At 41.9% G+C, this 26715-nt stretch overlaps 1 protein-coding gene across 7 annotated transcripts in view; it reads left to right on the forward strand.

Moving 5' to 3' along the window:
- LAMA3 (laminin subunit alpha 3) overlaps window positions 1-26715 on the forward strand; it is a 263998-nt gene that overhangs the window by 44452 nt on the left and 192831 nt on the right. For 6 of the 7 annotated variants that reach the window (XR_006602077.1, XR_006602078.1, XM_045065455.1 and 3 more), the window contains exons 3-6: window positions 20081-20198; window positions 21479-21597; window positions 22881-23051; window positions 26450-26541. Coding sequence is in view for 5 of the 7 variants with exons in the window: in XM_045065455.1 (XP_044921390.1) it covers window positions 20081-20198; window positions 21479-21597; window positions 22881-23051; window positions 26450-26541 (500 nt within the window). In the remaining 2 variants the exon portion in view is untranslated. Of the gene's footprint in view, window positions 1-20080; window positions 20199-21478; window positions 21598-22880; window positions 23052-26449; window positions 26542-26715 lie in introns of those variants that run through there. The other variant, XM_045065457.1, reaches the window with a different exon arrangement.

Raw genomic sequence — 26715 nt, forward strand, 5'->3', positions numbered from 1 at the left:
CAAGCAACTCTTGGACACAAACTGGGCATCTACAGTTCAACTCAGTTTTTACATAGTCTACTCAGAAACAGCATCAGGTCCCACAGATTAAGGGCTCAGTCCTGCCAGACTCTGCCCCAACCCCACTTCAGACCCCAGCACCCCATCAGGCTTGTCACCTACGCTTCTGACCTACCCAGTGATAGAGCGGAAGTCCCTGCAGGGCCCTCTTCGGGTTTGGCTAATTTGCCAGATCGGCTCACAGAACTCAGAGAAACATTTTATTTACTAGATGACCAGTTTATTATAAAAGGATGCAACTCAGGATGAAAGAGATGCCTTGGACCAGCTGTGTGGGAAAGGACGTGGAGTTGCTCTGCCCTCTCGGGGTGCTCCACTCTCCCCAGATGCTCATGTGACCCCGACGCTGAAGCTCTTTGAACTCTGTCCTTTGGGGTTTTTACGGAAGCTCTATTACACAGGTGTGATTGATTAAATCATTGGCCATTGGTGATTGATTCAACCTCCAGCCCCTTTTCCCTCTAGGAGGGTTAGGGGGTGGGACTGAAAGTTCCAGCCCTATATTCACTGGGGTGGGTTGCTTGGGCACCCCCCCTTGGGTGACCTAGGGGCATTCTGAGAAACCTCATTAATATAACAAAAGGCACATTTGGCACTCTTATCATTTAGGAAATTCCCGGGGTTTTAGGAGCTGTGTGACAGAAATGGGATGAGACCAAATATACGGTTCCTATAAATGGCAATACCACAGGCTCTCTCCTTGTCTTCCAAGCCGCCATGGACATGGTATCTGCAGGACCAGCCAAGAGGGTCCTTGGCCTTGAGTAGGATGGACTCAAACTGGAGCCAGCAGGAAGTGAGGGTAGAGTTTACTGAAGCTACAGGGAGAGCAGATACAGATGGAGGGAAACTGAAGGACAGCCCCAGACAAACCCGAATGGTTGATCATCCCTACCAGTCCATCAAGATCATCTGTCTGGATATTGGAGTCTTACTTTCCTTACCAGTTATCTGAGACTTGTAGTCTGTGGTAGGGATCCTGATGTCAAATTCTAGAACACGGAGGGTCTCCTTTCCTGGAGTGGCGCTGGCTGTCAGAGTCTCTACCTTTCTCTTCTATGTTTTGATGTTGGGACCTTTCTTGCTGACCTTCTTCTCCTGGAGGCAACTGTCTTTCAGCCAGTGTTTCCCAAAGTTAGTCCTTGAATCCCTGTTCTCAGAAGGAGGAACCCATGACTGGGGCTCAGCCATGGTGAAAGCCTTAATAATGTTATGTTTGAGTTTGTGTTTTGTAATCAAAGTTTAATAGGACAGTGGAGCTTATGCTCCCTCATGAGTTGTCCTCCTCCCTGGATAGGTTCTTGGCCATCTTCTCCCCTAAGCCCTGGTACCTCAATCCATCCATCCTCCCCTTCCGCCCTGCCTCCACCCTGCCACCCTTGGTCCTGGGCTGGGCTCTGAGAGCAGGTGCATGGGAGTTTAGGTGCATGCACACAGTGCCGGGGGTAGGGGTGCACGGCAGGGCCACCCCATCTCAAACCAGTGGAGCCATGGGCAGCGTGACAAGAATGAGCCTCTCACTCATCCCGCCCAGATACCAAGCATGATTCGGTGTGGGGATTCTGATCCCGCAGGAGCTGCCTGCCTGGGTAGGTTGAGGGGGTAGAGCCATAAGAAGGGGAGATGGACCTCTCGCCCCCAGCCAGGGCCAATTGTGCCATGTTGTATCAACCCAGCAGCTTGAGGGAGGAAGGTCCTGGCATGTACGCAGCTGGGGGAGGGAGAAGTCCCCTGGTACCCAGGACGGTCTGCACTCACCCACAGAGAATTCTCTAGCCCAGGGGACTACAACATTAAGTAGCAAATTAGAAAAACATCATGATTGGCCAAGAAAGAAACTATGGAAGGGAAGGAAAAAGTGTGTCTTCTACAAAGGTTCCTGTGCTTTCATGTCGCTTTAAGGTCTGCAAATTTAGTTGTCCCTGTTTCTAGGCCTCATTATTGACTTTGAATTTCTAGACTAGAGGCCTGGGAATCTGCTTTTCAGCCTGCTCCCCAGCCGCCTCGGATGCATCCCTAGTTTGGGAGCGCTGCAGGGTCCTCCCGTCCCCTAGCTTGGCTGAGTGTGCAGAGTCGAACACATCTTCTCTCTGCCTCAGTTGTGTTCTGTGCCCACCATGGGCAGGGTGGGTGAAAAAAAAGAGAAATCAGCGCCTCTGAAATTTCAGCTTCTACCATTGATTTCCAGCTTGGCAGGGGCATTGGGGCCACGCTGGGATGAAATGGGGTCCTCTGAGCATCAGCCCCTCTGCAATTCTAGCTCAATAGGATTCTAGGTTCTTTACTCTCCAGGGTTGCACTTGGCCGTGTTTTTGAAGGAAAGCCTGGCCCTGGGACCTGATTTGGTATATGAGGTACCATATTCCCTTCCTGCCTCAGCAATGTTTCCCATGAGTAGGGGTTCCATGGGTTTGTGTCACTGTGTTAGGGGGGTGCAGCGCCAAGCCCACCATCAGTAGACATGCAGCATGAGTGAGATAGAAATGCAGCCCGTCTATCCTAATAAGACACAGAATCCATTTTAATGAGTATGACTGTGTGTACATAAGTATGAATTTATGTGTATATAAATATGTACATACACTTTATATAAACGTGCTGTAACATCTGGTTTGATGTCTTCTGTATTCATGCACTTTAGGTTAGGGAAGTTCGTTGATACCATATGTGTATCCATTTCCTTGCTTCTGACCATGATGGAGTTTGTATTTGTATGGCTGTTAGTGAGATGACCTTTCACATTGGTTTACTTAATGGAATATTGCCTTGGGAGAAGTCATATATAGGTATAAATGGGTTGTATGCAAAGAAAAATGTTATAGAGAGGACTTCCTAAGTTGTGTCTTAAAAACCCATTTAGTACCTTGTGAAGCTGTGTGAGCTATCATATGCCACATTTGCAGGAGGGAATGGCATCAACATTACGGTGTAATCCGCCCTTTCTGTGTAGCTTTTGGGATACGAGGACAAAAGGGGTCCAGCCCTGGGGAGAGGCTTCGGAAAGGAAGACCAGGAAGTAAGAGAATGGGGGAGGGTAGAAGTGGGTCCAAGGGAAGTAGGGGAGGGGGTGGGTCATTGTATGGAGGTTGGATGATGGAATTTGAGGCTCCTCCTGTCCTCCAACCCCAGGCCCCCATTTCTAGAATGCCTAGCTGCTCGTCTTACCTACTGTCTTTAGACCCAGAGCTTATTCCTGAAAGGTGGCAGATGGCGTTTAGTGGGAGGGTTCCTGTAGGCATGGAGGGTGTCCTCCTCCCCCACCACAGTCCCCTCTCTGCCCGCCAGCAGGGTGGACTGTTGCTGTTCCCACAGCTACCTGGAGCCTGTTAGCTTGGGGCCACTGCCTCCAGTTTCTTGGTTTAACCCCGATCTGTCGGAGTAGACGTGTCTGGTCACCCTGCTCATCCCCGCCGGTTCCACTCTTCCTCCAGTCTGGGGCAGCCTTGAATCCCTGCTCTTTCTCATTCTTGCCAGTGTCTTACCTGGGTCTGGATTTCGAAACTGACCCCAGGTCGCCTGACTCGGGCAGATGCTGAGATATGCGTAGAACCGGCTTTTCCTGATAGCCATCAGGCGTGGAGCCCGTCTACACTGCACCTGCTGCCCACCACCCTTCACCCCGTTCCACTCTGACCCTGCAGACCCAGGCCTCCACCTACCTTACGGCTTCACTATTTTCCATACATTTGTCTGGCTATGAAGGTTTCTGCTGGGGTCCCTAAGAGCAGGGGACTTACGGGGGAACATTTGGGACACTAGAGATCATCTTACATCTGGGTGTGAGAGCTCAGCCTGGAGGCACCTTTTCATCACAGTGAAAGTGACTTTGAGATGTCCTGTTTTATGCCAGGTAAGTGTAATCCTTAGGTTTTGGCCCCCGTCCAGCCTCACCCGCATCCAGGCACAGTGCGGGGGCTGTCCTGGCCTCGTACCACACATAGCTAGAGGGTTCCTGTTGCTGGTCCTGAGTGCGCAGGAGAGTCAGTCTGTCACCATGAGGCTGTGAGCTCTCCAGCCACGAACATTTACGTAATTATCCTGCCAAGTATGTTTTAAAGGAAAGGCAAGGCACTCCAGAGAGCACAGAATACACAGGACTAACCAGAGGGAAGGCTTCGCTGGGCCCCGTGGGGCTGGGATGAGGCCTCCCCGGGTCCTGTCGAGTTGAGAAGGACAGGAGGTGTTTCGGGGGGAGATGAAGCAGATAGCAGTCATGTGGGTCTGAAGCTTCTGTGAACGTCTGGGCGAGAGAGAGAAATCAGGAGTCACGGTGTAAGGTGAGGAGAGTGTGGTACAAAGGTGGGGGAAGGCTAAGAACCAAAGCCTGGGTGAACTGGGGGACAGGCTAGTGCCAACTCTTGGAAGAAGTGTTTCTCTGAGGGGAGGAGGGGGTTTGGGTGGGCGGAGAGGCTCTTCTTGCCTCCTGGCTGGAAGGAACATTCAAAGCTGATGGGAAGGGTCCAACAGAAGACAGGAGGGGACCCAGAGCGCCCAGGGAGGGATCGGCTTTTGACTCTACCAGTCCAGGGGAAGAAGGAGAGGATGGGTAGTTGCAAATGGCTCTTAGGTCTGCAAAGGGAAAGGAAGGTGGTTCCTTCCTGGCAGTTCTGATTTTCCCCGTGAAAGAGACAAAGTCACTTCTGAGGGTGGAAGGGACAGAGGTGGGGTAGTGGGAGGGGGTGCGAGGAGCTGGGAGAATCAGGCTCAGAAAGTGGGCGGAAGCAAAGGTTGTGCACAGTCCAAACCATCGCCTGGTCTGCAAGGACATGGCTGTGGCTGACTGCCGCTGACTGGCGACAGAGTCAGCCCTGAGCCTGGGCTCTGGACTCAGGACACCCCTCCTGGGTTGGCTACTGTCCCTAAAAAGCCACATGCTGCTGCTTTGTTGCTTAGAGAGAATTTTCAGTGTCTGGGTCTCTACCTTTTTGCATCACTTGCTCTGGAAGCAAAATCTTGCTTCCAAGATTTTGGAATGTCTTTTCCAAGAGACATCACATTTGCTGAGCCCGGGTCATGGACTCATGCTGCCTTACCTGCCATGGGAGCCAGGAAGCTGGCCTTTTCAGCTGCTCAAGTGAGGCGGTGCATTCTGTTACTAGCAAGATTTATAAGGTGGGAAGGGCATTCAGGCCCTCAAAAGTCTGGTAGACAAAAGATGGTCCCCTCTGTCATGGTTCCCTGTCCAGGCATACCCTACATGGTATTGGAATCCCTGGAGACCAGCTTCTCCCCCAGAGCTGGCTATGAGCTTTCTCAGGGTGGAGATGATGCCGCTACAGATGCATGGTCTCTCTCCTTATTTGGGTGTGTTATTGTGACAACCAATTAAATGTCTCCTTAAATTTTCCAAACACCCTTAAATGGGACCACCTCCTTGGAGAACTCCACTAGAGGTTTTAGTGTTCAGGAGGGCAAGACCACTTTTGGCCAAAGGATAAATTCCAAGAATATTTCTTATGCAGCCCAGCTGATCTGAAATAACACATAAGCTTAAAGTTCATTATTTTTTTTTTTAAAGTGCTGACTAATAAAATTTAAGTGGCCATCAGTATGCCCCACAGACGTGCACAGCTGCTGTTGAAAAGGTCTTTGAAGCTCCTGTCATTAGTAAGGCCGTTGGATACACAGCCAAAAGGAGCATTTGGCCCTAGATAAAACTCAGATTTAGCCAGGGTTGGTGAACTTAAGAAAGAAGTAACAGAAGAAAAAGGAAAATAGATATGACAGTTAAGAGTAGGAAAGGACTTGGGGCGCCTGGGTGGCTCAGGGGTTAAAGCCTCTTCCTTCGGCTCAGGTCATGATCTCAGGGTCCTGGGATCGAGCCCCAAGTCGGGCTTTCTGCTCAGCAGGGAGCCTGCTTCCTCCTCTCTCTCTGCCTGCCTCTCTGCCTACTCGTGATCTTTCTCTGTCAAATATATAAATAAAATCATTAAAAAAAAAAAGTAGGAAAGGACTCTCATGGAGGCAGGCCACAAATGTTACAACTGTTTCGGTAGAAAGATACTGGTCAAGAGGAAGAGTCTGGAACCTTATGAAGGGGTGTGGTCTTACTAAAGAGAAATGGCAGTCACATCATTTGGAATCTGATTTGGGACCAGTCACCATCACTGGGAAATATTTTATTGAAGCTTGGTGTAAACCATTTCTAGAAATCAGTCTATTTTTAGGAATCATTGAGTTGAACCAATTTTGGGTAGATTCAAGGAGGATTTAGATAACTTAGTTGCTGGTTCTTAAAGTTGAGTCAGTGAAGCCCCTTTGCCTCAAAAGAACATGACTGTGTAATTTCTCTTGTTCTGTATGGTTTGTCAGACAAATTCTTTGGTGACTTTTCAGTTCAGCGAGTGAACCAAATGTCATAGGCTATTTTCTTACGAATCAGTAAAAAAAAGGGTAAATGAGAAAAAGTGTTATGGGAAGGATCAGGGCCTAGACCAAAAAAATTCTCAGGCAGTTAGAGCAACCACACAGGGTAGGATAAAATATAAGACATCTTTAGGAAATTGGACTCAGAGTTCTTGGATTCTAGTGGACTTTAGCTTATTTTAAAACCATCACTGAATCTATCTGTAAATTGTTAACTGTAGATGAAATGATCTTGAGTAACAAATGCTAGTCTCAAATTCTGCACTTTAAATCTACTTGGGAATAATGATTGAAGCCTACTAGGACTGAAAACCATGCTCTATGTCCTTAATCATTTTTCCTCCAGTGTTAAGAATTCATCGATAATAAAATATAGCTGCAAGTGTTTCACCTTTTCTCTTTCAGTTTTTTTTCCTTGAAATCTTCCATCTTTAAAAAATAGTGGGCTTGTCATTTTCCAAGCTGTTGGAGTGATCCAAATCTTTAGACTCATTTTGGCCTTAGAGTTTTTGTTTCTTAGCCTTTCATAGTTATTTTTAATGAGAAAACAAGAGACTTTAATTCTCCCCTCCTTTCCACTTTCTATCCTAATCTTCACCTCCTGCTGACTTAAATCTTAATTCCTTAAAAAGAACCTAGGGAGTGGTGTTGGTATTTAAATCCTGGGCAGGCTGTCAGGTGGAATGAAAACTAGAAATCTGTGCTACTCTGAGACAGGGGAGGTGAACCTGAGAGAGAAAGTTTTTGACTAAACATCAAGGCAACATAATGTCCAGAATGCCTCAGCAATTCCGTGGGTTTCCTCTCAAAAAGAGATTCTTGGGTGAAGGCTCTTAACCTGGGTGAGAGCTTGATCTAGGGACCTCTTGAGTCCCTTCTTTTAAGTTTCTGGAATGGTCTACATTCCCTCTTCACAGGTGAGCAGGTATTTCTGGGAGACAGTAAGAGACAGTGAGGGACAAAGTGACTTTCCTCCTGAACACAGTCTTTTTGATGATGCCAGGGGCTGGTTTTCTCAGCCGAGGGTGGAACATCTACAAGAAAGAAGGGTCTTAGCTATGCCATTGGCAGATGCGCTCTTTTTTTGGACCAGGATTAAAAGGATCCTTTTTTAGCCCAGCTGAGCTGTATTTCCGTTACTGTGCCTTGATTGTTTTATAGAGATTCTATTTCGTTTTGTAAAAAGTTTTCAAACAAGGTTACTAAAATAGAGTTTAATTTCACTCATCTGCATTTTTCTTTCTCTAATAAAATTTTTGCTGTAAAATTAGCTCCTTCGTAAGCTTTTCAAATGGGCACCAGGCACAGAAGTGGTTCAGTTGTTTCATTCTGTATTTAGGGACTTATTTTTCACAATTTGTATTTGCATTTTTACATGGATAGGGGGAATGTTTATAATTTAGTTAATGAAAATAAATGTTTCAGAGTGCCTCTCCACAGGTTGCTAATTAATGACCGAGGTAAAAAGGTAACTTAATAATGGGGAAATCTGGTGGGCAACTTTTTGGGCATAGGATCAAACATAGCGTCACTAACTGTGGGACCACCTGGCATCTCGTGCCCCCAGCATGATGCCATGAGAAGAAGGGGTCACACAGGAAGTAATCTTGCCAAGATGCTTATTCTGAATCAGATCATGAGAAAATAATCGGACAAATTCAGATTGTGGAACATTCTGTGATAGAAAGGACCTGGATTTTCTGAATGTCCGTGGCAGGCAAGACAAAATTGTGGGGGGACTGATTTAGGTTATAGGAGACAAAAGACTTGACAAGTAAATGCTTAACATCATCCTGGATTGGAATCCAGTGGGCGTTATTAGAAGAATCAAGGAAATTTGAATATAGACAGTGTGTTAGGTAAGATTTGTTCAAGTGGTAAAATTTCTTAGGCATCAAAATGTTGAGTTTGTAGAAAAACCCATGCCCTTGGGATATGCCTGCTGAAATATTTAGAGTTGAAGCATAATGATATATGAAACTTACTTTCAAAAACAACCAAAAAAAAAAGTGCATGCATGCGCGTGTGTGTGCAGGCAGAGAGAGCATGCGTGAGAGAATACACAAATGCGACAAAACGCTAACATTTAGTGAATCCACTGAAAGGTATATAGATATTCATTGTACTGCTGTTTGAGCTCTGTACTGCGGTTTGAAAATGATGATGCAAAATAAAAAGTCGGAAAAAGTGAATTAGAAAATGCCACTTTGGAAACAATATGTTTATCAAATTATAAAGCAGACAAATCTCACATCATAAACTGAAGACTTTTTGGTGGAGGGTATATTATTTAGTTGGGTAAAAAGCTCATTCTGGATGTGACTTTAAATACATTTGCAAAACATTTTGCAATTTCACGTGTCACACTTATTAATTTCATTTTAATTCAACCACACTTACTAAGCACCTACTCTGAGGTTACAGGGGTGATTAAAATCCAGATGTGGGAACGACAGATGAACACGAGTATATGCCACAGAGTGTGATAGGTGCTCTTTGAGATGGAGTGCATAAAGTTTGTGTTTACATAACGTATAGTTTTATGATCATTTTGTGTTATTATTTTATGGGCAAGGAAATAAGATCTCAGAGTGGTTCATTGAGACACTTAGAGTCATATGCCTGGTAGGTGGCTGGGCCAGGATTTACTACAACGGATTGGTTCTCCTCCAGCCTTAGATGTCCCCACCGTGACTGGGCACCCGACAGGACCACTTGGGGGTTCACCTCTGCCTCCTGAACTTAAAGACAACTACACCACATTAATATTCATCCATCCACCCATCCACCCATCTGTGACATTTACTGAACATGTACTATGCCATCTGGGAAAGCCCTGAAATGATGGGCTGGAATTTCAGAGGTTTCCAAATGGAGAGCATTGGCAGAGAAGCAAGGGACAGGTGATGCCATCTCATCTCACCCGCTCACCTTGAAGGCTTTTGAGGTCAAAGTGCTTCACACTCCACCTATTATGATTGTTATCTGCTTCTTAAAACATCATTTAAAAGAGTACTTTGTACCTCTACCTGATTGATCATGAACAAAGTTCAAGCCATCTTCAGCTCAGCTCATCTTCAGCTCAAAAATGAAAAAGATTTCATTTTTGATAGCTGCATAGTATTCTGTTGTGTATGTCTGTGTGTGTATGTATGACATTTTCTTTATCCATTCATCTGTTGATGGACATCATCTAGGTTCTTTCCATAGTTTGACCATTGTGGATATTGCTGCTATAAACATTGAGGTGCACGCCCCCCCTTCGGATTGCTATATTTGTATCTTTAGGGTAAATACCCAGTAGTGCTATTGCTGGGTCGTAGGGTAGCTCTATTTTCAACTTTTTCAGGAACCTCCATACTGTTTTCCAGAGTGGCTGCACCAACTTGCATTCCCAACAAGGCTTCTCCTTTCTCTGCATCCTCACCAACATCTGTTTCCTGACTGTTTTCTGACTTGTTAATTTTAGCTGTTCTGACTGGTGTGGGGTGGTATCTCATTGTGGTTTTGATTTGTATATCCCTGATGCCAGGTGATGTGGAGCACTTTTTCATGTGTCTGTTGGCCATCTGGATGTCTTCTTTGCAGAAATATCTGTTCACGTCTTCTGCCCATTTCTTGATTGGATTATTTGTTCTTTGGGTGTTGAGTTTGATAAGTTCTTTATAGATTTTGGATACTAGCCCTTTATCTGATATGTTGTTTGCAAATATCTTCTCTCATTCTGTTGGTTGTCTTTTGATTTTGTTGACTGTTTCCTTTGCTGTGCAAAAGATTTTGATTTTGATGAAGTCCCAATAGTTCATTTTTACCCTTGCTTCCCTTGCCTTTGGCAATGTTTCTAGGAAGAAGTTGCTGTGGCTGGAGTCGAAGAGGTTGTTGCCTATGTTCTCCTCAAGGATTTTGATGGATTCCTGTTTCACATTGTCTTTCATCCATTTTTTAGTCTATTTTAGTGTGTTGTGTAATGAAATTGTCCAGTTTCATTATTCTGCATATGGCTGTCCAATTTTCCCTACAAAATTTGTTGAAGAGACTGTCTTTTTTCCATTGGACATTCTTTCCTGCTTTGTCAAAGATTAGTTGACCATAGAGTTGAGGGTCCATTTCTGGGCTCTCTATTCTGTTCCACTGATTTGTGTGTTCGTTTTTGTGCCAGTACCATACTGTCTTGATGATGACAGCTTTGTAATAGGCCTTGAAGTCTGGAATTGTGATGCTGTCAACTTTGGTTTTCTTTTTCAACATTCCTCTGGCTATTCGGGGTCTTTTCTGGTTCCATATAAATTTTAAGATAAATTTTCCATTTCTTTGAAAAAATTGATGGTATTTTGTTAGGGATTGCATTAAATGTGTAGATTGCTTTAGGTAGCATAGGCTTTTTCACAGTATTTGTTCTTCCAATCCATGAGCATGGGACATTTTTCCATTTCTTTGTGTCTTCCTCTATTTCTTTCATGAGTTATAGTTTTCTGAGTACAGATTCTTTGCCTCTTTGGTTAGGTTTCTTCCTAGGTATCTTATGGTTTTGTGTGCAGTTGTAAATGGGATTGACTCCTTAATTTCTATTTCTTTTGTCTTGCTGTTAGTTTATAGAAAGGCAACTGATTTCTGTGCATTGGTTTTATATCCTGACACTTTACTAAATTCCTGTATGAGTTCTAGCCATGGAGTGGAGTCTTGGGTTTTCCACATAAAGTATCATACCATCTGCAAAGAGTGAGAGTTTGACTTCCTTGCCAATTCAGATGCCTTTTATTTCTTTTTGTAGTCTGATTGCTGAGGCTAGGACTTCTAGTACTATGTTGAATAGCAGTGGTGATAGTAGACATCCCTGTCGTGTTGCTGACCTTAGAGAAAAGCTCTCAGTTTTTTCCCATTAAGAATGATATTCGCTTCCTCCTCTCTCTCTCTGCCTGCCTCTCTGCCTACTTGTGATCTCTGCCTGTCAAATAAATAAATAAAATCTTTAAAAAAAAAAAGAATTAAAAAAAAAAAAAGAATGATATTCGCGGGGCACCGGGGTGGCTCAGTGGGTTAAAGCCTCTGCCTTCGGCTCTGGTCATGATCCCAAGGTCCTGGGATTGAGCCCCACATTGGGCTGTCTGCTCAGCAGGGAGCCTGCTTCCTCCTCTCTCTCTCTGCCTGCCTCTCAGCCTACTTGTGATCTCTGTCAAATAAATAAATAAATAAAATCTTTAAAAAAAAAAAAAGAATGATATTCGCTGTGGGTTTTTCATAAATACCTTTGATGATATTGAGGTATATGTATGCTCTATCCCTACACTGTTTTGATCAAGAAAGGATGCTGTACTTTGTCAAATGGTTTCTCAGTATCTACTGAGAGTATCATATGGTTCTTGTTTTTTTCTTTTATTAATGTATTATATCATATTGATTGATTTGTGGATGTTGAGCCAACCCTGCAGCCCAGGAATAAATCTCACTTGGTCCTAGTGAATAATCCTTTTGGTGTACTGTTGGATCCTATTGGCTAGTATTTTGGTGAGAATTTTTGCATCTGTGTTCATCAAGGATATTGCTCTGTAATTCTCCTTTTTGTTGGGGTCTTTGTCTGGTTTTGGGATCAAGGTAACACTGGCCTCATAAAATGAGTTTGGAGGTTTTCCTTCCATTTCTATTTTTTGGAACAGTTTCAGGAGAATAGGTATTAATTCTTCTTTAAATGTTTGGTAGAATTCCCCCTGGGAAGCCATCTGGCCCTGGGCTCTTGTTTTTTGGGAGATTTTTGATGACTGTTTCAATCACCTTACTGGTTATGGGACTGTTCAGGTTTTCTATTTCTTCCTGGTTCAGTTTTGGTAGTTTATACATCTCTAGGAATGCATCCATTTCTTCCAGATTGACTAATTTGTTCTTATAATTGTTTGTATTTCTTTGGTGTTGGTTGTGATCTCTCCTCTTTCATTCATGATTTTATTAATTTGGGTCCTTTCTCTTTTCTTTTTGATAAGTCTGACCAGGGTCTTAATCAATCTCATTAATTCTTTCAAAGAACCAACTCCTAGTTTCATTGATCTGTTCTACTATTCTTTTAGTTTCTATTTCATTGATTTCTGCTCTGATCTTTATTATTTCTCTTCTTCTCCTGGGTTTAGGCTTTCTTTGCTGTTCTTTCTCCGGCTCCTTTAGGTGTAGAGTTAGGTTGTGAACTTGAGACCTTTCTTGTTTGTTTGTTTGTTTGTTTCTTTCTTTCTTTGACAGAGATCACAAGTAGGCAGAGAGGCAGGCAGAGAGAGAGAAGGAAGCAGGCTCCCTGCTGAGCAGAGAGCCTGACGCAGGGCTTGATCCCAGGTCCCCATGATCATGACCTGAGCCAAAGGCAGAGGCTTAACCCACTGAGCCACCCAGGATCCGCGCTTTCTTGTTTCTTGAGAAAGGCTTGTATTGCTATATATTTTCCTGTCAGGACCGCCTTTGCTGTGTCCCAAAGATTTTGAATAGTTGTGTTTTCATTTGTTTCCTTGAATGTGATCAATTCTTCTTTGATTTCCTGGATGACCCATTCATTCTTTAGTAGGATGCTCTTTAGCCTCCATGTATTTGAATGTTTTTTTTCCTATTTTTTTGAAAATTTTATTTATTTATTTCACAGAGAGAGACAGAGAGAGATATATATCACAAGTAGGCAGAGAGGCAGGCAGAGAGAGAGGAGGAAGCAGGCTCCCCACAGAGCAGAGACCCCTGATGCAGGGCTCAATCCTAGGACACTGAGATCATGACCTGAGCTGAAGGCAGAGGCTTAGTCCACTGAGCCACCCAGGCGCCCCAGCCTCCATGTATTTGAGTTCTTTCCAACTTTACTCTTGTGATTGAGTTCTAATTTCAGAGCATTGTGGTCTGAAAAAATGCAGGGAATGATCCCAATCTTTTGGTACCAGTTGAGACCCGATTTGTGACCTAGGATGTGATCTATTCTGGAGAATGTTCCATGTGCACTAGAGAAGAATGTGCATTCCGTTGCTTTGGAATGGAATGTTTGAAATATATCTGTGATGTCCATGTGGTCCAGTGTGTCATTTAAACCCTTTATTTCCTTGTTGATCTTTTTGCTTCGATGATCTGTCCATTTCAGTGAGGAGGGTGTTAATGTCCCCTACTATTACTGTATTATAGTCAATGTGTTTCTTTGATTTTATTATTAATTGGTTTATATAATTGGCTACTCCCATGTTAGGGGCATAGATATTTAAAATTGTTAGATCCCCTTGTTGGACAGACCCTTTAAGTATGATATAGTGTCCTTCCTCATCTTTGGCTTAAAATCTAATTTATCTGATATAAGAATTGCCACCCCAGTTTTCTTTTGATGTCCATTAGCATGGTAAATTGTTTTCCACCCCTCACTTTAAATCTGGAGGTGTCTTTGGATCTAAAATGAGTTTCTTGTAGACTGTATATTGACGGCTCTTGTTTTTTTTATCCATTCTGATACCTTGTGTGTTTTGATTGGGGGCATTTAGCCCATTTACATTCAGGGTAACTATTGAAAGATATGAATTTAGTGCCATTGTATTGCCTGTAAGGTGACTGTTACTGTATATTGTCTCTGTTCCTTTCTGGTATATGTTACTTTTAGGCTCTCTTTTTGCTTGGAGGACCCCTTTCAATATTTCCTGTAGGCTGGTTTGGTGTTTTCAAATTCTTTCAGTTTTTGATTTTCCTGGAAACTTTTTATTGCTCCTATTTTCAGTGACAGCCTAGCTGGATATAGTATTCTTGGATGCATATTTTTCTCATTTAGTGCTGTGCTCTGAATATTTCATGCCAGTCCTTTCTGGCCTGCCAGGTCTCTCTTAGTAAGTCTGTTGCCAATCTAGTATTTCGACTGTTGTATGTTATAGACCTCTTTGTCCTAAGCTGCTTTCAGGATTTTCTCTTTGTCACTGAGATTTGTAAGTTTTACTTAGATGACAGAGTGTGGATCTATTTTTATTGATTTTGAGGCGGGTTCTCTATGCCTCCTGGATTTTGATGCTTGTTCCCTTCTCCAATTTAGGGAAATCCTCTGCTATAATTTGCTACAATATACCCTCTCTCTCTTTCTTCTTCTTCTGGGATTCCCAATTATTCTAAATTGTTTTGTCCTATGGTATCACTTATCTCTTGAATTCACCCCTCATGGTCCAGTAGTTGTTTGTCTCTTTTTCTCAGCTTCTTTATTCTCCATCATTTGTTCTTCTATTATCACTAATTCTCTCTTCTGCCTCATTTATCTTAGCAGTAAGGACCTCCATTTTGATTGTACCTCATTAATCGCTTTTTTATTTCAACTTGGTTAGATTTTGGTTCTTTTATTTCTCCAGGAAGGGATTTTATTTATCCAGAAAGGGATTCTCTAGTAAGGGTTTCTCCAGAAAGGAATTCTCATGCTTTTTTCAAGACCAGCTAACACCTTGGTAATAATCATCATTCTGAACCTAGTTCTGATATATTACTAATGTCTGTATTGATTAGGTCCCTAGCCGTCGGGACTGCCTCTTGTTTTTTTTTCTTTTTCATTTTCTTTTTTTTTGTGGTGAGTTTTTCTGCTTTGTCATTTTATCCAGAAAAGAATAGATGAATGATAGAACAAAATACTAAAAGGGGAGCAATGACCCCAGAAGGATATACACTAACCAAATCAGAAGAGATCTGAAACAAGAGGGAGAAGAAAGGAGAAAAAAAGAAAAAAATTAACAAATATATATATTAGGCTGCTGAGCCACGCACCTGACACACTTGATTTTGGATGTATTTTGGTCTGTTAGAAGAAACTACCTCCCGAAATTTTAAAGAAAGAAAGAAAGAAAAAAAATATATACATATATCACAAAAACAAGGATAAACACGATAAAGGGATGAAATTTGACTCTAAAGATGAAAATTTAAAAAGATTCTTTAAAAATGATAAGATAAGAAGTTGGTTGAAAGAAGAAAAGAAAAAAAGAGGAAAGAATGTGATCAGGCTGGAGACTAGAACAAAGCCATGCTCTAGATTTAGGGTATATTTTGATCTATTAGAAGAAACTGTATCCCAAAATTTTAAAGAAAGGGAAACCTATATGTATACAAAAAATAAGGTTAAATACAATGAAGGGACAGAATATGACTATAGCAATAAAAATTTAAGAAGATTTTTATTTTTTATTTTTTCTATTTTATTTTTAAAAAAGATTTTATTTATTTATTTGACAGAGATCACAAGTAGGCAGAGAGGCAGGCAGAGAGAGGAGGGAAAGCAGGCTCCCTGCTGACCAGAGAGCCCAATGCCGGGCTTGATCCCAGGACTCTGGGATCATGACCTGAGCTGAGGCAGAGGCTTTAACCTACTGAGCCACCCAGGTGCCCCTTAAGAAGATTTTTTAAAAGGTGTTGATAAGGTAAAATAGTTTAAAAATGTTGAAATAGGAAAGAGGAAAAATTTTTAAAAATGGAATAAGAAAAAAATAAATTAAAAAAAAATTTAACTTTAAAAGACTAAAGAATCCTAGGGAAAAAGCCATGAATTCTGTGTGTTTCTTTCCTCTACCTCTGGAGTAATACAGTTCTCATTGGTTGGTGAACTTGGTCTTGGCTGGATGTTCTTGCTGATCTTCTTGGGGAGGGGCCTTTTGCAGTGATTCTCAAATGTCTTTGCTATAGGGGCCTATTTAGCTAGAGTGACTACATCTCAGTTAAACAGCCATTTTGTTGTTTGTGCTATAAAACTTAAACTGACATCCCCCTGCCCCCACTAGAGGAACTTACTTAAAAGCAAGTCTGGGAAACCAGTAAAATATGGTCGACCAGTCCCTGATAACAGAGCCCAAATACAAGGACGGGTCAGATCAGGTGGAGATAACAGAGCCCAGAATACAAGGACGAATCAGGCCAGGTGGAGATAATCTCATTGGCCAGGATTAACCATATGACCTTTGCTCTATAAGAGTTAGTCTGTAAAGCTGGGGGTAGTGGCTTTCTCTGTAAGAGACGGGCCTGGCTGCTTGGTTTGATTCTTGGTGCTGGAGTGAAATAAAGCTTTGCTTGACCTTTGCTTTGTATCAGTCTCGCTCCTTTGATCACGGACCCCATCATTTGCCCGAGGTGGAATCGCACCACCGTTGCCAGGGGCCAGGCTAAGTAATCTGCTTGGGTTCCCTCTCGGGAGCTTTTGTTTACTGAACACTTTCCCTACATCTTTGGAGGATGGGAATGAAAATGGCGGCCTCCCAATCTCCGGCCCAGAGGAGCTGAGAGCTCAGGCCCCACTCCTCAGTGCACGCTCAGAGAAAATCAATCACTCCCGTCTGCCTGGTTTCCGGCTGCACTCCGTGCTTACCCAGCCTGTGACCGAGTGTTTCTATCTTTGGTTCATGGACCCGTTTGGAGTTTCCAAACCCAGCTGATTCCTGCGCTGCTCCTCCTGGAGGAGGAAGGTGAATCTCCCTGGATCTGCTGCTTTTGGGATCCCTACTTAAAGAGCTGGGGCCCGACTGCACCTTGGATCACAGTTTAAGGTTACCCTGAGCTGAGAGCTCCCTTCTCCGCTCCATCTCTGCAGCTGGCTTCCCTGCTCCGATACCTGAGAGCTCTGCCACACTCAGACACCCCCTGTCTTTTTGTGACCGTGTGGGTCCTGAGACCACTCTGTCCCTGCGAGGGCTCCAAACCCCTTAGCTTCTGGAGCGATGTCCTTCCACAGAGCAGACTTCTAAAAGTTCCGATTTTGTGTTCTGTTGCTCTACTCCTTGCTGGGAGCTGGCTCCCTCCTACTCCACCCCATGTTTCTTTTCCCTCTCTCACCTTGAATTCACTTCTCCACACATCCTACCTTCCAGAACGTGGTTGATTTTCTGTTTCCAGAATTGCTCCTCTTCTTCTCTTTGATCTCCTGTTGAGTTTGTAGGTGTTCAGAATGGTTTGCTAACAAGCTAGCTGAATTCCTGGGACCTGGTGATATTTAGGTCTCCTACTCCTCTGCCATCTTGCTCCTCCTAGATTTGGAATTTTTAACTGCTGTGCCTTCTTCAGGGGAATCACATATGACCTTGGAACAGTATGAAGTGAAACAAAAAGAGTAGTCCTTCTGAGTCACCAAGGCTATTTCATTTATTTGGATTTTACAATAGCAGAAAGTGTAACTTTGGAAAACCAATGCACTCAAATAATCCTGAAGATGTACTATAATACAGCTTCCCATCTCCAGGCTTCCTGTAATGCAAACTTAGTATGTTTTGAAATAATGGTGTTTGGAAGTTTTCTGACAAATTATTCCCCCTAGGGTAAAACAGGTCAAATATTAAGTATCTCTTAGGTTCTGTGGTCTAGCTAATGATCAGTGACTAGACTACACATAGGCTCAGGATTTTTATGCCTAGAATAGTTGGACATGTTAGTTCACCTCTTGAGAGAGAATGTTTGTGAGGTGCCTAACAGTACCTAGAACATAGTAACCATTAGATCTTAAACAGTTAAGTAAAAATAGGTTTTTTGAGGTGTGCATGTGTGTGTGTGCTATGATTGTAGAATTTCAGAGGAAGAGGTTAAGACTGTTTTGAATGATTCCTGTGTCCAAAAATATTTCCTTTATATTCTTTCTTACTTATATCCAAAAGCAGCCTTACTTTGATGTGATCTAAGACAGATATGCAAATAGTTTTCAGGGAAATATATTTGTTTTAATTTTTCTAAATTTGGAGTTCTGGGATTTCCTATGAATTTCTTCACTATGTTATAATGGTATGTGTCTTTAGGAAATTTTTTCTCCTACCTTTTGGTATTGCCTTATGGTTTTCAGACTATTACAATTCCTAATTAGTTATTCTCCATGAAGTTGGATAATTTTTTCCAAGGATCAGTAAACAATCTGGGAACATTAATCTGAGTCCAGGGAGGCAGTTTTTTCCAAGATTAAAGAGCCAGTGTTTGACTGGGATAGAATGGACTGAAATTAGGGTTCTTAGTAATTGGTGTGACAATTCTTCCTTCTGCAGAGAAAAAGCCAAGGGACTTTTTAGAGCAAAGAGTAACCTCTATGACCAAGAGCCCTGGTTCTCAGTGTGTGGTTGAGAACCCACTGAGGTCCCCAAGACCTTTCAGAAGGTCTACAAGCTTTGAGATCCTCCTTTTCCTCATAATAGATCTATGTGATACCAGTATTTAAAGAAATACTTTAACCAAAACAATATGTTACAACAAATTAAATGTAGAAGCAGATAGGAGAATCCAGATGTCTTCTATCAATGTACACATTAAAAGAAACTTTAAAAATGTAAAGTAAAGCCACTATTCTCTGTGTGATTTTTAAGTTTTGGAAAATAATCATGATTTTTTACAAAAATGTGGTGTTTATGTCTAAACATGCGGTAAGTTTATTACTATTTGAAGTGAATTAGTGATATATATTTTTAAATTTTCTCAACCTTTATATTTAATATAGGTACATACCAATAGATATAATCCACATAAACAAAAGCTTTTAGAGGTTCTCAGTAACTATTAAAAGTGTGAAGGGGTCCTGAGGCTAAAATTTGAGAATCATTGTTCCAGAGATTTTGACTTCTAGTACCAAGTTTGGAACATTTATAAGTAGCTACTGGTTCTCAGAATTCAGTTTTTAAAGTATACAATTCTTACCATATTACAGTGTGTAAAAAAATATGATTGGGAAACTCCCTTATTTTTTTCCCCAAGAAATGAAAGGATCTCACAGAATCTGAGTACTGCCTCTCTCTCTAACTAGATGTGCTCATCATTCAGATGGCTCTACTGGGCTAGTTAATAGCTTGGGGAGTCCTCTTCTGAAAGTCACTGTTGGATCTGTTACTTAGGGTCCGGGAATGTGAGAGGTGTTGAGCATGTGGGATAGAGATAATGCTCTCTCATTAACCAGAACTTTAGGAAATATACAGACTCTCAGGATCCTTTAGGAAAATATAGGAATTTAGGAAATACACAGACTCTCAGGGTCCAAAATCCAAGCCAGATAAGTTTTGGGGGAAGGGGTAGGAGTAGAGCTGCAAGGCCTCCTGGGGTCCCCTGTGGGAAGCATGCTGGGATTCATGAGTGGGAGGGTGAAGAAAAGACTGAAGTCTCCCCTTGTCTCTTCCATCCTTCTGCACTGTCCTGGCCATGGGTAAGAGTGATGAGGATGAATGAGAAAATTAAAAAGAGGGAGAATAATTAGGATGAAAGGAGACAGTGGAGATGGTGCAGGGGAAGGAGGTGCTATCACTCTATCAAAGAGCCTCTCTGCTCTCCATTCTGAAGCTGTTAGCTCTCTAAGACCTGGAACCAACCAAGGCCATGACACTCCAGGAGACATGCTTGGCTCTTGGTCCTGGGAAGGCTTAGCACATCATGCTTATTGCTCGAAATCTGATTTAAGAGGCTCTGTAAGTTGGTTAAAAACCAAGGGTATAATGATTAAGAAGTGACAAAATTACTGAATAGATCTGGAAGAGAAAGAAAAGTGATTATTTGGTTTTGAACATGGTAAGCTTGAGAGCCTGAGCCCAGATAGAGTTGTCTAATGGGCAGTTAGAAATAGAATCTGGATCTTAGGAGAGGGTAGCTAGATGCTTGTTGCCTTTGGATCAGCATCATATAAAGATGGTCAAGGTTGCAGGTAGATGCCCTGACGTGAGTAACTGTATCTCCTTTGCTTTATCAGCTTTTCCATGTGGCCTATCTTATCATCAAATTTGCAAATTCTCCTCGCCCTGATCTTTGGGTCTTGGAAAGATCAGTAGACTTTGGAAGCACCTACTCACCCTGGCAATATTTTGCTCGTAAGTAATCTTGCTTATTGTGTTATGTAGGATGTTAATTATTTGTAACAGATCAATACTGGATTTAACTGGAAAATGAGTCTCTTGGTTTGGCTAATTAAGGACTGGCCTGTTTGTTTGCTTTTTTTTTTTTAATATTTAGAATTTTTATTGTGGTAAAATATACATAACATAAAATTTACCATTTTAACAATTTTCAAGTGTGCATCTCAGCCTTAATCAAGTCTATTCACAATGCTGTACAACCATCACCACCATCCACTTCCAGAACTTTTTCTTCTTCCCCAACTGAAATTTTGTACTCTTTAAATGATAACTCCCCTTTACTTCCTGCCTCAGTTGCTGGTAACCACTGTTCTACTTTCTGTCTTTATAAAATTGAGTATTCTAGGTATCTAATATAAATGGAATCATATAATATTTGTCTTTTTGTGTCTGGCTTATTTAATCTGGTATAATTTCTTCAAGGTTCATCCATGTTGTAGCATGGAATTTCATTGGTTTTTTTTTTTTTTTTGCATGTATATACCACGTTTTAAAAAATTACTGTATAATGTATTATTTGTTTCAGGGGTACAGGTTTGCAAGTCATCAGTCTTACACAATTCATAGCTCTCACCATAGCACATACTCTCCCCAGTGAAGGACTGGCCAGTTTTCACTCTCTGGGTTGCTCTCAGGATGTCCCTATTTCTCAAGCATGTGTGCATTAATTCCAAGGATACACATGCAGGACTGAAGTTGAACTGCCTTTTATGATAACAGTTTTTGCCACTATTTAGGAAGAAGCGATGTACCTATAACTTATATACCTATAAGAAGCGATGTAGCTCCAGTACTTTTTCTTTTATACAGAATAAGGGACTAAGTTCCATCTTCATGGTTCCTGCATTTCACATTATTTACCTTGACCATGTCATCTTCAACTAATGAACAATGTTAGTGTCTCTGAACCCTATAATGAATTGAGGTGATGGGAATTTTGCTCACAAAGGCAATGGGCTTTCTATGAATGCTTCTTCAAGGGAAATGTGCCTAATGAAGGGTGAGGCATTAGAACCACATCTCCAAACATTGCTATTAAAAGGAAGTGGCCTAAAATGTCTTGGTATTTTCTTTCATGAATTAAAACTTTATTCTAATATTTTGTCTAAAAATTTTAAATGCTTCTCTGTTCTTTCCTCCTGATGTATTTTCTTAAGGAAACATAAGATTCCTTAAGAGATTTATGATAAGATGATGATATTTTACTTTATAGTATTGAAATGTTTTCTTCCTAGACTCTAAAATAGATTGTTTGGAACAATTTGGGCAGGAGCCAAATATGGCTATCACCCAAGATGACGATGTACTTTGTACTACTGAATATTCCCGGATTGTACCTTTGGAAAATGGTGAGGTATGTTGAAATGGGGAGAAGGGAGAGTTGAGATTCAAAGTCAACACGAGGATATAATATTTTGTATAATTGTGAAACTTGAATTTTCAAAATCTAAAATAGATCACAATGGAAACTAGAACTTGGAACTAACTAGTAAAGGAATCACATTGAAGACTCCCAAAATGAGTTGGGTTGGAAATTATTTTAAATTTTTAATTAAAAATATTTTTTAATTAATTAATTTTTTAAAATTGAGGCATAATTGACATTGGAAATTTTTTTGAGCTCTCAACTTCTTTTCTGGAAGTCAAGATTCTGAATTCAAGGCCCACAGGTCTTGAACTATCTTTTCTGTTGGAATGCTTAGAAAGTTGGTTGCTGGTGATTGAGGTGATGACCTCTCCCACTGCTTCACAAATACATATCCCCTAAAAGAGTGAGGGGATGAGGGGTAGGTGATAGCACAAATCCCTGGTCCCTTCGGACAGGATGGGCACCATCTGTAAAGGAGAAAAGAATTGCCGTCCTTTTGGCATTGCATTGGTCCCGGTAAAGTCAGCTAGGCTATTGTTATGCGACATGTGAAAAAATAGAATGGAGAAAATCAGAGAAGAATTCCATGGAAATTGTGAGGCCATTGTGAGCATGAAGTGAGTTTCAAATGAACATCTTTAAGGGTGTCAGTGTCCTGTTTTAGGTGAGGAGAACTTTCTTGAGCAGTGCTAGCCAGTACCTTCCAGTGACTGATGAGTGTCCCTAAGACTTCATCACTTAAAGCTTTAAAATGAAAACTGGGTTTTATATAGTTTTTTTCTTTTTTTGTCGCCCTCTCCACAGTCAACTCTATATGCAGAGACTTCTTTTCTTCAACCTCTTTTAGGTTTTTAGATAACTTTAGCTTTGTTTCTTTGATGTAACCAAAAGTTGTTTTCTTATATTTATAGATTTTAACATTATATTTTCAGCATTTCGTAGGATTTCCACCCCATAACACCCTCTTCCCCCTCCTCCTCCTCTGATAACTATACTGATAGAACAAAGGGTATGAAAAAGAAATGATAACATTTTTTGAGAGCCCAGGTCTTAGGGAGAGATTGCCAGAGTTTGGAACTAGGAACAAGAAGGGAAGACCGAATTAGCAGGGATATTTTTAGACATAAACAAGATCCAAGACCACCAACAAACATCTAATGGCTCAGAGAAACCAAGTGCTTTGGGACATGTGAGTTATTTTTAGTTACTCGTGGCTATATTTTCATGAAGGGACTTTTTTCCCCCTGTGTGTGTTGTGTGGTTTTTAGATTGTGGTGTCCTTGATAAATGGTCGACCAGGTGCAAAAAATTTCACCTTCTCTCACACCCTGAGGGAGTTCACTATGGCTACGAACATCCGCCTGTGTTTTCTGCGGACCAATACCCTTCTTGGACACCTCATCTCCAAAGCAGAGAGAGATCCAACAGTTACTCGGCGGGTAAGTAGTGTTTCTAAGTGTATACAGAGCAGTTTTTGTTACCTATTTTTGCTTATCAAATTAATTACATTTCAAGTAATCTTTACGGCCAATAATAGTGTAGGCACAGGAGTTGTTCTTGTATGAAATACTAGGTGTAATTTTGAAGTTCAGTTGTTGTAGAAAAATCACAATATTCAAAGAGGATGAAAGACAAAGATCAGTTGGTCTGCTATTATAACAAATAAACCCCAAGTCTCAGAGGCTTAACAAAATAAAGATTAATTTCTCACTCATGTCACAGTTCAGTGTGGGTCAGCAGGTGGGATCAGCTCCATGTGGTCATTCAGGGAACCAGGCTCTTTCTATCTAGAGGTGCAGACATCCTGTAGGACCTCAAAGTCCTCCTCTAGATCCCCTGCACATGGTCAGTAGATGAGGAAAGAGTAGAACCTAGAGAAAACCCACTGGCTCCTGACCACACAGGTCACCTCCATTGGCAGGAATTGGTGGTGTTGCAAGAGGCTGGGTTATGAAATGTTGCCACAGTGGAGGAGACATTTTGGTGAGCACCAGTGCTGTCTACTGCATTAGGTGAACATCTATCACTCTGGGTCAGGACAGTACCTGTGTCTCCTGGGCAGAAGGAGAGCCAGCAGACTAAGTATCTTGAGCTACTCTTCTCCTACCTTTTGATGTCCTACTGGTGTCTCCCATTGGCCAAACCCAATGTGAAGCCAGTGGGCAAGACATCCTTGTTGCAGCCCATAAAGTTCAGGCCATGAGGAAAAGATAGAAAGAGAAAGATAAAGGGGTTCCTAGAGAGTGGACCTGGAAGGGTGAATAGAAGATGCCCAGTGTAACCTTGTAGAGTTTGGCTTTCTCTGTAGGGGTATCAGAGAGTTGGAAGAGGAAGGCAAACAGAAAAGTAGATTTTGCTACAGTTTTGAGCATTTTCCAGAAAGGCCACGCATCTTGGGTATAGGAGGCCTGTCCTCTGCATTTTCCGCCCCCTTAGCTCTTGCTGAGCTGCTGTAGGTGGTGACTACCTTGGATCCCAGAATGAGAAAGCTGGGCTTTCTGGTAAGCTGTAGCTGGACAGGGTTTCCAAAATCCAGATATTTTGGAGCCTTGCCATATATGTGCCTCACTGCCTTCCCCCTCTTCATTGTTTTTTTGGGGGGGGTTATAAGATTTGTATTTGTATGTGTATTTTTCATTTAGGTGAACGTTGTCTTCTCTGTAAAGTAAGTTTTTATGGGGCTCATCTCACATATAATCTGGAGATCCCTCATTCCAATCTAGGTTGTTTCTTTAAGTGAAGAAACAGCATACCAGCCATTCTGTCACACCCTCATTATGCTTTGGGATGAAGTGTGGGTGCTTCTCTCTCTTGCTGCTGCTGCCCTTAACACATGCACAGAGAGAAAATTCTATGGTGATTAGCATGAGAGCTTCTAGTGTTAACTTGACATAGAAAGTCCTCTAATACTGAACTTATCCTTATTAACAAGAGGGGTTGTTGGGTGCCTGGGTGGCTCAGTTAAGTGTCTGCCTTTGGCTCAAGTCATGATCCCAGGGTCCTGGGATAGAGCCCTGCATAAGGCTCCCTGCTCAGTGGGGAATCTGCTTTTCCCTCTCCCCTCTGCCTGTGCAAGCTCTTTTTTTTATTTCTCTCAAATAAATAAATAAATTCTTTAACAAGAGGGGTTGTTAGTGTCTTCAGACTAAATAAGATGTTGCCAGGACGCTTAGACTCTAACAGTTTTTAGTGTGGAAATCAGAACAGAACCCTTACATTGAGTGAACAGAGTGCTTTAAGGTGACAGATTGCAGCAGCAGCAACAACTAAAAGATATAAAAACCTTTTGCCTTGTGAGGTCAAAGACCTCCTCACTGACAGGTGTTCTTCTCATTGGTAGCATGACCTCACGAGAAAGAGCCTTCTGTGCCCTCCAGATTTCTCTCTGGGTTCTGCGCATTTGCCAAGTCTGGGAAGTAAGGGAGCTGGTGGACACTGCCACCTGTTGTTGCTAGCAGGGAGGGCTCCGATAGTCTGGAGATGGACCTGCTGATGACATGGTTTCCCAGAGCTGTGGCTGGTGTAGGGGCTGTTCCTCAGCTGAGTTTGAAGCTTGCTCTGTCTGGCCCTTTAGAACTTCCACTCTGCCTTTTGCCTTATTAACCTTGAGCTAGCAAGGCTTCTACAACTGCCGGTGAGCCCTGCCAGTGTCAGCCTTGTATCTGCTCCCTCATTGTAAATATTTTCTCCCTTCCTGGAGCCTGCCTGTAGTAGGTGCAAAATTTGATTAAAAAAATTAGTTTTGGTAAAAAAAAAATTATTTTTGGATTTATGGAACCCAGATTTACATTTTAAAAAGTAATCTGGTGCTGGCGAGGATGCAGAGAAAGGGGAACCCTCCTACACTGTTGGTGGGAATGCAAGCTGGTGCAACCATTCTGGAAAATAGCATGGAGGTTCCTCAAAATGTTGAAAATAGAACTACCCTATGACCCAGCAATTGCACTACTGGGTATTTACCCTAAAGATACAAAGGTAGTGATCTGAAGGGGCACGTGTACCTGAATGTTTATAGCAGCAATGTCTACAATAGTCAAACTATGGAACGAACCTAGATGTCCATCAACAGATGAATGGATCAAGAAGATGTGGTATATATACACAATGGAATACTATTCAGCCATCAAAAGAAATGAAATCTTGCCGTTTGCGACAACATGGATGGAACTAGAGGGTATCAAGCTTAGCGAAATAAGTCAATCAGAGAAAGACAACTATCTTATGATCTCCCTGATATGAGGAAGTGGAGATGCAACATGGGGGGTTAAGGGGGTAGGAGAAGAATAAATGAAAGGAGATGGGATTGGGAGGGACACAAACCATAAGTGACTCTTAATCTCACAAAACAAACTGAGGGTTGCTGGGGGGGGGGGTGTTGGGAGAACGGGGGTGGGGTTATGGACATTGGGGAGGGTATGTGCTATGGTGAGTGCTGTGAAGTGTGTAAACCTGGCGATTCACAGACCTGTACCCCTGGGGATAAAAATATTTTATATGTTTACAAAAAATTAAAAAAAATTAAAAATAAATAAAAAGTAATCTGGGGACCACTTAACCCTTTTCCAAAGACTATAGGGCTTGCCTGTTTTCCAAGCAATTTCCTTCCATGCATTTAAAGCATTTGACTTTTAAAAATGCACAAGCTTGGTAGTATGAGATTACATTTGATTGAGGAATGCATTTACTTTGTAAGAGAAGTTGCATCCAAATGTTTTAAGGTATGCCCAAGAATACAGGATGAAAGAAAAGAGGGTCAGTACAGACGTGAGTTACAGGTTAGTAAAGCAGAGTTTGTTGCTCTTCAGTAAAACTAACATTTCCGTCTTCTGTTACATAGTATTATTACAGCATAAAAGATATCAGCATCGGTGGGAGGTGTGTTTGCAATGGCCATGCCCAAGACTGCAGTGCAAACAATCCTGAAAAATTGTAAGTACATTGTACACTTTTTTTAGCCTTGCTGTGAATAAGTCTCATTGTTTCAGTAGAGGTTTGCATCCCATTAAATATCTCTAAGTTCTTGCCCTCACTAGAAATGTTTCACTGTCAATAAATGGCATGTATATATCTCCCCTCCTCTGGCCTTGCCCTTGGTTCTACATG

Source organism: Mustela putorius, unplaced genomic scaffold (genome assembly GCF_011764305.1).
Source record: "Mustela putorius furo isolate JIRA1106 unplaced genomic scaffold, ASM1176430v1.1 tig00003858_pilon_pilon_pilon, whole genome shotgun sequence".
NCBI classification, from domain to species: Eukaryota; Metazoa; Chordata; class Mammalia; order Carnivora; family Mustelidae; genus Mustela; species Mustela putorius.